A 12,339-nucleotide genomic window follows, 5' to 3' on the forward strand; every position below is an offset into this window, starting at 1 on the left:
GTAATTAATGTGTGTATATATTATCTCCTAGTACATTGTTCACAGGTACTAAAAGGTCTGGAGATTGTTGTAATTTCTTTCAGTTAAACAGGTCTGTCTATTTTAAAAGGGTACTGCTACTCAAGTATAGGTCCCAAGGTCAATTAAAGGCTCTCAATATATCAAGTAACTCACCTCCCGACTCCCCAAAGCCTGTCCATCATCTATAAGGCACAAGTCAGGAGTGTGATGAAATACTCCCTACTTGCCTGGATGAGTACAGCTCCCACAACACTCAGGAAGCTTGACACCATCCAGGACAAAGCAGCCCGCTTGATTGGCACCACATCCACAAACATTCACTCCCTCCACCACAGGCGCACAGGAGCAGCAGTGTGTACCATCTACAAGATGCACTGCAGGAATTCACCAAGGCTCCTTCACAGCACCTTCCAAACCCATGACCACTGCCACCTAGAAGGACAAGGGCAGCAGATAGATGGGAATACCACCACCTGAAGTTCCCCTCCAAGTCACTCACCATCCTGACTTGGAAATGTATCACCATTCCTTCACTGTCGCAAGGTCAAAATCCTGAAACTCCCTTCCTAACAGCACTGAGTGTATTTACCCCACATGGACTGCAGTGGTTCAAGGCAGCATCTCACCACCACCTTCTCAAGGGCAACTAGGGATGGGCAATAAATGCTGGCCCAGCCAGCGAAGCCCACATCCCGTGAATGATTTTTTTTTAAAAAAGTCACCAAATCACAGCTAGAGTATTATATCTGGAGCAAGATAGACACAGAAAACTATTACATGCAAAATCTAATCTCATCCTTTTAAAGTGTACCCTCAGTTTTTGTATGCTTATAATTTTATTACTAGAAGGTTGCCCATAGTATTGCTCATGCAAATTGGATGTCATGTAGTTTGCTACAAGTTGCACGACATGATATAATGGGCAATGGATTATTACATAGTTGGCCTCATATGGCATAGCTCAGGCAAATTTAGAATAAAAATTCTTCCTGAAGGAAGTGCCATGAATGTTCAGTAGACTGATTCCTGGGATTGTCCTATAGGGGTTCTCAGATTATTTCATTCTTTTTTTCCCCCTCATAGACCCCCCAGTCAGGGAAATATCCTCTTACATCTACTCTGACATGCCGCTTAAGAATTTTATATGTTTCAATGAGATCACCTCTCATTCTTCTAAACTAGAGTAAACTAGCCTGTATTTCCTCAATCTCTCATCAGACAAACCCAGGAATCAGTCTAGTGAACATCCATGGCACTCCCTCCAGGCAAGTTTATCCTTTCTTAGGCAAGGAGACCAAAACTAAAAACCGCACTCCAGGTTTGATCTCACCATGGCCCTAAATAATTTCAGCAAGATATTTTGTGCATCAATCCCTTTGTGGCAAAAGGCTAACTTACTATTTGCATTCCTAATTGCTTACAAAGCCTACATATTAACTTTGTGATTAGTTTACAAGGATACCCTCCGGATACCAACAGTTCCAGTCTCTCATAGCTTAAGAAAATTCTGCTTTTCTGTCCAAAGTGGATAACTTCACATTTCTCCATGTTATATTACATCTGACAAGTTCATGCTCACTCACTTAACCTACCCATATCCCTGTGCAAACTGTGTCCTTTTCACAGCTTCCAAACTACCTTTGTATCATCAGAAAATTTAGATACATTACACTTGGTCCTCTCATCCGAGACATGCATATAAATTGTAAATAGCTGAGGTCCAAGCACTGATCCTTGCAGTACCCCATTAGTTATAGCCAGTCAAGCCAGAAATGATGTGTGTGCATGCTAGTATCACGCTCCCCATAGAGACCGATAACTATAAAAGAGAGATACAAATTTCTCAGTGACCTACGTAAAGGGTCAAGGGACAAGATTTCACATTTTAAAGCTTTTATTGTAACAAACTAAAATCAAGATAGACTAAAAATTACTTTGCAGGCACTAAGCTGCAGAAAAAGATATTCCTTATTAACTTGACACAACTGAAAACCCATACCATATTTATACCTTATAACGCACTCTCAACAGAAATGTAGTCTTGTATTTAAAAATTCCAAGCACCTCCTAGCTTTAGTGGGATCTCTTCTCCCTGCCCCATCAACGGTCATCACTGTATATATGTGTGTGTGTGTGTGTGTGTGTGTGTGTGTGTGCCTTGTAGTTTCTCTGTATGTCATTCTTGTGCTCACTGATCTGACTGATTATACTTCCACTAGATCAGCTGCAATTATCACTGTTTTCATGAGCAGCCAGTGATACAATCTAGGATAAAAGCAAAAAGCTGCGGATGCTGGAAATCCAAAATAAAAACAAAAATACCTGGAAAAACTCAGCAGGTCTGGCAGCATCTGCGGAGAGGAACACAGTTAACGTTTCGAGTCCATATGACTCTTCAACAGAACTAAGGAAAAATAGAGAAAATATAAGCTGGTTTAAGGGGGTGGTAGAGCTGGATAGAGGGCCAGTGATAGGTGGAGATAGCCAAAAGATGTCATAGACAAAAGGACAAAGAGGTGTTGAACGTGGTGATATTATCTAAGGAATGTGCTAATTAAGGGTAGAAAGCAGGACAAGCAAGGTACAGATAGCCCTAGTCGGGGTGGGGTGGGGTGGGGTGAAGGAATCGAAATGGGTTAAAAGGTAGAGATAAAACAATGGATGGAAATACATTTAAAAATAATGGAAATAGGTGGGAAAAGAAAAATCTATATAAATTATTGGAAAGAAAAGGTGGGGGGGTGGGGGAGATCGGAAAGGGGGTGGAGATGGAGGAGAGAGTTCATGATCTAAAATTGTTGGACTCAAGATGAGGTGCTGTTCCTCCAGTTTGCGTTGAGCTTCACTGGAACAATGCAGCAGGCCAAGGACAGACATGTTGGCATGAGAGTAGGGTGGAGTGTTGAAATGGCAAGCGACAGGGAGGTCTGGGTCATGCTTGCGGACAGACCAAAGGTGTTCTGCAAAGCAGTCACACAGTCTACGTTTGGTCTCTCCAATGTAGAGGAAACCACATTGGGAGCAATGAATGCAGTAGACTAAATTGAGGGAAGTACAAGTGAAATGCTGCTTCACTGGAAAGGAGTGTTTGGGCCCTTGGACGGTGAGGAGAGGGGAAGTAAAGGGGCAGGTGTTGCACCTTCTGCGGTTGCATGGGAAGGTGTCGAGGTGTAGGGGGTGATGGAGGAGTGGACCAGAGTGTCCCGGAGGGAACGATCCCTGTGGAATGCCATCGGGGGGGGTGAAGGGAAGATGTGTTTGATGGTGGCATCATGCTGGAGTTGGCGGAAATGGTGGAGGATGATCCTTTGAATACGGAAGCTGGTGGGGTGATAAGTGAGGACAAGGGGGACCCTATCATGTTTCTGGGAGGCAGAGGAAGGTGTGAGGGCAGATGCACGGGAGATGGTCACCCCATCCCACCCCCACTAGAACTATCTGTACCTTGCTTGTCCTGCTTTCTACCCTTAATTAGCACATTCCTTAGATAATATCACCACCTTCAACACCGCTTTGTCCGTCTGTCTATGACATCTTTTGGCTATCTCCACCTATCACTGGCCCTCTATCCAGCTCTACCCTCACCCCCCACCCCCTTAAACCAGCTTATATTTCACCTCTTTACTACTTTTACTTAGTTCTGTTGAAGTGTCATATGGACTCGAAACATTAACTGTGCTCCTCTCCGCAGATGCTGCCAGACCTGCTGAGTTTTTCCAGGTATTTTTGTTTTTGTGTCAGTGATACAATCTGCTTCGCCTGCCCTCTCTGTAAATCGCAGTCCTGGAGGAATACCAGTTGTGCTGCTTGTCAGGAAATTGATTCTATTTAATTATAAATTTTTAATTAGCTGATTTCTGGTGGTAGAGCTACAATGTAGTGATTTCATCATCAGAAATATTAATTAAATAACACACTACTCATGTCAGTGGCGTTAACTGCAGCTGCATAAATTCGGCTAAATTTTCAGGTACAGTTGAAAATATTGCCGAGACTAAAGTTTAGTAATGTTATTTTAAAATTGCTGTTGCGAACTTTTTTTTCGGATCAGAGTAAAGACAGAATAGAGATTTTAAAAAATGCTTCAGCATCTTGGAGCAGGGAAAGTAGTGAGGGTGGGGGTGGGAAATCAGCCAGGATTCTGCTCTTTAATGCCATCCAGTAACTCTAATCAGAAATCACACCTGGATGTCTGAGAAGAGAAGACTGGACTTGACTTTCATGTTTTGGTTGAAGAGCCTGCCAACACAGTCAAGGCTCACTCTACAACACTGGCCATGCTAACAGATTATCAGGATTATATATCGAGCAGCTCCAGCAAAAAAATCTGCATCTTCTGGACAGCAAAGCAAAAAAAAACGAAACAATTTCATTGGACAGGGTCTGCAGGGAATATCCTCATACATGAAGCAAAGCATGTGCTTGTGCTGACAGTGGAAGGGTTCATCAGACCTCAACGTTGAGACACAAATGACGCGTGTTTTGCTTTTATTATGACTTCATTACTCTGGAGCATTTTGCAGAAAGGTCACAATTTCAAGCAGTTCCTTATTGGAGAGCTACGCTCAATCTGCTGTAATGACAGAGTTGAAGGAGCAAATACCAGCAACTATAATTCCCTATATATGCTTCTGTTTTCAATTACAACATCGCAGGCTCTTGCCAAATGAAGGCCAGATAATTCACTACGTCAGGAGACTGAGTTATAGGACTAGTAATTGCATTCTAAAAGAAAAAAATCCTGTCATGTACGGTCCAGAAGCTAGGATGATACTGCTTCCTAACAGCATTAATAGGCATCAACTTGAATACCAACACAGGAGAGAAAAGAATAAGCAGTGTGCATGTTCCCAAATTTTTCCATTCCTCTCCCCTCACCCAGCATCTTCATGTGGGTACAGGGACCTCAAAGACATCCCAAAATACTTTCTAATCATTGAAGTGTTGCTGCAAAATAGTCACTATTGGAATGTAAGAAATGCAGCGGTCAATTTTCTCACAGCAAGGTTCTACAAACAGCAATGTAGTAATGACCAGTTGATTGGTTTCGGTGACATTGATCATGGGATAATTAATGGTCAGGACCCCAGGGTTGGGGATGAGCGGTAACTCCCTAGGTATTTTCCAAATCATGCCATAGGATCTGTTGCATCCACCTGAAAGGTCAGACAGGTCCTCGCTTCATCACCTCATCTGATAGTTGGTGCTTCCGACAGTGCAGCACTCCCTCAGTAACTAGACTGGAGTGTCAGCCTGGATTATGTGCCCAAGTCTCAGGAGTGGGGCTTGGACCCACAAACTTCTGCCTCAGTGGCAATGAGAGTACATTTTCAATTGAGCAGGACAATAATGCTTATTTCATTTTGGAAGGAAGCTTGGAAAATGAATAGTTACAATCAAGACTTTACTATATATAATTATTTGGGGTTTTTTTTGTCCTCAGTGGAGCTGACACTTACTTCACACTTAAGATACAGATCATGTTACAAGATTCTTAAAGTTTTAACTTTATTTCATATAAATGTATAAAAATACTTAATATTTCACCTTTGTGATGGAGAAAAATCACAATTTACTCACCAATCCAAGGATCTGCAGAAAGGTAAAATGATAGAAGAATAGAAGCCCAGTCGCAAGAAGAGCCCACCAAAAATCACCCAGTGGTTCAGGTTTGTACGCACCTAAAAAAGATGATTCAACTTCAAAAAATGCCTCATCAGGTTGTTTATCATGCACTATTTCTCACTTTAACAGTGATCTCAGCCATAAGGTCAGCAATTTGAACTTGCTAAAGACGTTCTCAATATTGACATTAGCTTATTTAGCATATTGGCATCAACAGGCCTTGAGAGAAAAAAAGTATGTAATCCAATACATTATATATTAATCCATCATCTCAAAACACTCACTATTACCATTCTAGTGTGAGACCTGTTACCACTGGTACTTGGGTTACAACATTTTTAAGATACTTACCCAGCTTTGCAATAGCAAAAGCCAGAACTTCAGCTGGGATGCAATCTCAGACAGAAGGGTCATGGGGTCATACTTTTGCCTGCCCAATATCATGATTGTAGTTTCTAAAGATCAGCATGATTTGATTTTCACTGCAAGCTAACCATTACAGTGCAGGAAATAATGGACTGTTGCAAGATTTCAATACATTTATTTATATTCTTGGGATGTGGGCAGCATTGGCAGGGCCATATTTATCAACCATTCCTAGCTGCCCTGACAAGGAGGTGATGGACTCTCTGAACTGCTGTAGCACTTGTGGGTAATGTTTCTCCCACAATCATACTAGGCAGTAAATTCCAGTATTTTGATCGAGATGACGAAGGAACACCAATATCTGTCCAGGTTAGGAGTGAGAGACTTGACAGTAATGATATTCACATCACATTGTTGTTGCTGCCATTTTCAAATGGTAGCTATCCTAGAACTTGGAGGTATCATCAAGTAAATTGGAAGAGTTTTTATAATGCATCTTTTTTTTTATATTATTCATCACAGGATGTGAGTAAGCTGGCATGGCCAGCATTTGTTGTCCACCCTCAATTGCCCTTGCGAGGAAATCTACAATGTACTAGTGGGAGGGCATAGATATTAAATCTAGTGTCAAGGACATCAGTCAGATAGACTGCTCTATACTGAATGATGGAGAACTTAGAGTTCTGTTGCAGCTGCACCCACCCAGGTGAATAGTCATCATATTCCTGACTTGAGCCTTCTGCACTATTTTGAGGGATCAGGAGGTGAGCCACTCATCACAAGTATACAGCACTTGCCCTGGTCTTGTAGCCATGGCTTTGAAAAGGCCCGTGAGGTTAAAACATTGGTTGCTGGTAATTTCCAAGACACTGATTCTGCAGGATTCAGCGATAATAGTGAAGGTCAAAGGGAGGAGTTTGGGTTTTACCTTGTTAGAAATGTCAATGCCCAACACTTTGTGGCATAAATATTTATGCCACTTGTCAGCTGAATCTTGACTGTAATCTTGTAAGAACGGAACATGATCAAATGTGTAAACAACACTACTCCTCACCTTATGACGGGGGAATTGATGAAGCAGATAAAGATAGTTGTGTTGTAGCACTAACACTGAAAAATAACTCAATCACAGATTCACATAGTGCAGAAGAGGCCCTTCAGCCCATCGAGTCTGCACCGACATGAGAAACACCTGACCTACCTACCTAATCCCATTTACCAGCACTTGGCCCATAGCCTTGAATGTTATGATGTGCCAAGTGCTCATCCAGATACTTTTTAAAAGGATGAGGGGCAACCTGCCTCCACCACCCTCCCAGGGAGTGCATTCCAGACCGTCACCACCCTTTGGGTAAAAAAGTTTTTCCTCACATTTCCCCCTAAACCACCTGCCCCTCACCTTGAACTTACGTCCCCTCGTGACTGACCCTTCAACTAAGGGGAATATCTACTCCCTATCCACCCTGTCCATGCCCCTCAATCTTGTACACCTCGATCAGGTCGCCCCTCAGTCTTCTCTGCTCCAATGAAAACAACCCAAGTTTATCCAACCTCTCTTCATAACTTAAATGTTTCATCCCAGGCAACTTGCCTGCAATCAAATTTTGTGGCTCAGATGATTTGATTCCAAAAACCAATGACCACCTTTCCGTACCTCAGGTATGACTCCCCTACTACTGGAGGGTTTACCCCTTGACCACGGCAACCTGGTGTTACTTTTCTGCTTAGTGACTTACTTGGTCAAAAGCTGGCTTGATACCATGAATTGTTTCTCTCATCTTTTGACATTTAACTCTTCCTTCCATGTCTGAATGAAGGTGGTGATGAGCTCCAGAACACAGTGGTTCTGGTGAAAGTGAAGGAAGACCAAGATTGAATTCAAAGCGAAGAGGTTTTAGCTGTTATTTAGACTTGTGACAGACAAGGACAAAAAAAACTCGTCTTTGAAGATTGGAAAGAAACAAGATTTTTAATTGCTCTATTGACTGGCAAGGAGAATTCAGAGGTTGTGACTTGGTTAACATACTTCAAAGAGGACCTGAGAATTGCATACAAGAAGGTGGAATGGAATTATCAGGAAAAGAGGGAATGGGATGGAATAGCGAGTGGAGGAAGTCACTGATATGAACGACAGCTTGAGAGAGACACAAATAAATGAAAGTTGCCATAGTCCCAGAGGATCATAGGCTGCTCTCTCATGAGAGAGAGACATGACTGGTGGTGAGTTTAACCTGGAGGGTCACCACACCTCAGGCAAGGGAGAGGTTGAGAAGGCAGCCTTCAAGGACGACCTCAGTCAGTACGGGAATTGAACCCACGCTGTTGGCGTCTCTCTACATCACAAACCAGCCGTCCAGCCAACTGAGCTAACTGACCCCCAAGGGAGACAACTAGGCCTTGGGACATGTTAAGTTAACTGAAAGAACCAAAGGATGAGCCATCACCTTCTGCAGATAAAGCTAATGGAGGGTGTTATGACCGATACAGCTGGTAAAGTGGAGTTATTTAAAAATTCCCAGAGGGAAACTTTAAATAACTGTCATAATCAATAATTTTTAGTGTTATGTTCGAGATGCAGCTCTTAAATTCAGGAATCAGACCACCAGTTCGAGGCTTTATATTAAACTAATTGAAACATTTTACTAATTTACACAAGTTAAATATATACACATGGCTACAAATTACTACTATCATAACTTAATTCCCAAACTAATCTCCATTAAGGCAACAGCAATCCAGAGACTTAACCAAACACCAGGCAAAGCATTTTCACCTTACAAATTCAAAATGAGGTTCTTTTCACTGTGGAGCCAGTTGGAACAGTTGGAGGCTTACAGCTACCTTTTGATCTTACATTGCCTGCACACCCAAAAACTGAAGTAATACCTACCACCACTGATTGAATTCAAATTCTCATTGATAAAAGGTGAAGTTCAAAGAGGCTGGTGAGACAATGAAGCCCCTTTCATTGTACCAATTTTATTAGTAATATAAACATATTGCTTGGTAGCTGCTAGAAAGGAGTCAGTTTTCACCCCACTTCTTGAATACTCTATTCAAACAATGCAAATGCAAGCTCTTTTCCATATCAAAACTAGTACACACAGCACCCAGACTAGCTGGTTTTAATCCAATTAAGACACACCGCAGACAAAACCTCTATTTTTAAAGAAAAATATTTTCCAAAATATTATATACATTAATAGCTGCATGACAAGGGGAAGTAACCATGACTGTAGCTTTGGGAAGCCACATGAAAGCAATTTGTTTAAAGTGCACCTTACCAGGCCTGGTCAAAAACATTAGGGCTGTCCAAAGCATAGCAAATGATTCAAAGTTCTCAATAGTACTGTTTCAGAGATGTGCAACATGTTGTTGGACTGAATTGGTTAATATTCCTTTCCAAAAACAACATTTTGTTGTTACTCTATTCTTCTCATTCAATTTACAACAGGGAAATGTGTTTCAATGATTACAGATCTGTTAATTTTAAGTAAGACTTAACAGTCCATTCCACTTAAATACAAAATAAGTCTCATGACTTTGTTATTCTGTAGTTAATAGCAAGAGCCAAGGGATTTGATGAAAATGGTATTGGCTTGTAGAATTGATGCCTGATGTTTATTTTAAGGTTTAAGCTGATGGCCATCTGCTCGAGGCTGTTACACCACTGGGGTTTCACATATATTCAATGTGTGAATGCACACAGGGACTGAGCTACGTGAGAGTGCACAGATCAAATATGTGAAACGTAAACCTTACTGGACCTGGATAATGGATGTCTTTTGCCACTGCCAGTAGAAAAAAATCATTTTGGGTTGACTTCTATTTTTATTTTCCATTAATTTTGAAAGAATTCTCTCTCAGCAAGCTCTCTTTCATAAGAAAAGTCAGCCAAAGTTACAGAGTTTGCCGTGTAGCTACAATTGTCAGAGGCCGGGATTCTACCTTTGCACCCCCTCCCCCAAATGACCGATGTTTAGTCTTAGTGCATTGTTCTGTTGAGCTATCCCAATTTACATCAGCTTAATCTGCACTTCTTTAGAACACGGAAGCAATGCCTCAGCAGAATGAATCAGCACATGTTAATCAAATGAATGAGCAGTATAATGCCATCACTCTGTTCAAATATATGGCAGAAGATGCTTTAAACAGAGACACGTCTGAGTCAAAAATTAAATCTAATTCAGTGCTACGTTGGGGTTCCAATCCATTCTCTTCCACCTGCCCCCCCACAACACAAGATAATAAATATGCTTCTACCTGGGATTCTTCAGAGATTGTGGGGCATAGGGAGCATCATAAGGTTTTTAACTAGAGGGAAAAAACATGAGAATGTACAACTGTAGGCTATACTTCAATGCCAAGCATTAACATTTGAGCCTTGTCATCTAGTTAGAACTTGCTGATAAAATTCAGTGCCGATTGAGTGCCTCTACCCAAGACTGACTTCTCCTAGAGTTTGGCGGCTAACATATCCAGTTTGTTCCCTCTGACTCCCGGTACTAGTGACTAGGATTACTATCTAGGCAGGAATTCCAATCCCTGCCAGTAGCACTGGGATTTTTAAATATTCATTCTCGGGATAGTGTCACTAGCAAGTATGGCATTGATTGCCCATCCTCAATTGCTTGGAGGTGGTGGTGGGCCTTCTCCTTGAACTGGTGCAGTCCATGAGGCACTCCCAGTGCTGTTAGAAAGGAAGTTCCACGATTTCAACCTAGCAACAATGAAGCAATAGCAATGCATGTCCAAGTCAGGATATGGATGAGGGGTGATGGTGTTTCCATGTGCCTTGTTACCTTTGTCCTAGGTAGTGGTAGGCACACTTTTGGGAGGTGCTGCCAAAGATGCTTTAGTGACAAGCTGCAGTGTATCCTGTAGATGGAATGGTACTCTAGTGGTGGAGGGAGTGGAAGATTAAGTTAGTCCATGGGATGCCAATGAAGTGAACTGCTTTGTCCTGGATGATTTTTTTTGTTGCAGCTGCTTCCAGCCAGGTAAACAGAAGAGTCAATTACATTCCTGATGTACCTAGATTGGCACCAGATGGAAGGAAGACCTGGCCTGGTGCATCAACAGGACTGAACAGATGCTGTGGAACGGATGGGGGAAAAAAGAACTTGCATTTATAATTACATCTTTCACAACTTCAGGATGTCACAAAGTGCTTTACAGCCAATGATATACTTTTAAGTGTAGTCAGTTTCCCCCCCGTCCTCCCCACCAACTTTCACAGGATGTGGGCATCACTGGCTAGGCCAGCATTTATTGCCCACCCCTAATTGCCCTTGAAAAGGTGGTGGCGAGCTGCCTTCTTGAACCGCTGCATTCCACGTAAGTACACCCACAGTGCTGTTTGGGAGTTCCAGGGTTTTGACCCAGCAACAGTGAAGGAATGGCGATATGGTTCCAAATCAGGATGGTATGTGTCTTTGAGGGGAACTTGCAGGTGGTGTTCCCATGTATCTGCAGCCCTTGTCCTTCTAGGTGGTAAAGAACATGGATTTGGAAGGTGCCAAGGAGCCTTGGTGAGTTGCTGCAGTGTATCCTGTAGGTGGCGCACACTGCTGCCACTCTGGATTGGTGGAGGGGGGAATGGAGGCTGGAGGTGGTGGATGTGGGCTGCTTTGCCCTGGATGGTGTTGAGCTCCAAGTGTTGTGGGAGCTGCACTCATCCAGGCAAGTGGGGGAGTATTTCATCACACTCCTGACTTGTGCCTTGTAGATGATGGACAGGCTTTGGGGGAGTCAGGAGGAGAGTTACTCACCTCAAAATCCCAGCCTCTGACCTGCTCTTGAAGGCACAATATTTATATGGCTGGCCCAGCCCAGTTTCTGGTCAATGGCAACCCCCAGCATGTTGGTAATGCCATTGAATGTCAAAAGGAGATGGTCAAATTCTCTTGGATATGGCCATTGCCTGGCACTTGAGCTGTAAATGTTACTTGCCACTTCATCAGCCCAAACCTGAATGTTGTCCAGGTCTTGCTGCATATGGGCACAGATTGTTTCAGTTGTAAAGCAAGAAACATGGCAACCAATTTGTACACAGCAACATCCTGCAGACAGCAATGAGATAATGACCAGCGAACCAACATTAGTGGAAAAAAATTGAGAAATATTGGCCAGGACACCAGTGATGAAGAAGTGTAGTAATTTGGGAAATGGACGTTAATGAAAGGGAGCAGGAAAGGAGGAAATGAAGGAAGGGGGAAGGGGAAATGGAAGGCAGCTAAATGACAATAGAGAAGGTGGAAATGAATGATAATGGAAATGGTCAGGGAGATGGTCTAAGCTCAGAGGTATATTGGGCATTGGGGGAAG

The 12,339-nt window shown here is 42.5% G+C and overlaps 1 protein-coding gene across 3 annotated transcripts in view; it reads right to left on the reverse strand.

Annotated features, from left to right (window-relative positions):
• Positions 1–12,339, reverse strand: part of tmem164 (transmembrane protein 164) — a 137,237-nt gene that overhangs the window by 23,469 nt on the left and 101,429 nt on the right. For all 3 annotated transcript variants that reach the window (XM_078547521.1, XM_078547519.1, XM_078547520.1), the window contains exon 5: positions 5,602–5,702. In XM_078547521.1, the coding sequence (XP_078403647.1) occupies positions 5,602–5,702 (101 nt within the window). The remainder of the gene's footprint in view (positions 1–5,601; positions 5,703–12,339) is intronic.

The sequence above is a fragment of the Cetorhinus maximus genome, chromosome 8 (assembly GCF_964194155.1).
Source record: "Cetorhinus maximus chromosome 8, sCetMax3.hap1.1, whole genome shotgun sequence".
Taxonomy (NCBI): Eukaryota; Metazoa; Chordata; class Chondrichthyes; order Lamniformes; family Cetorhinidae; genus Cetorhinus; species Cetorhinus maximus.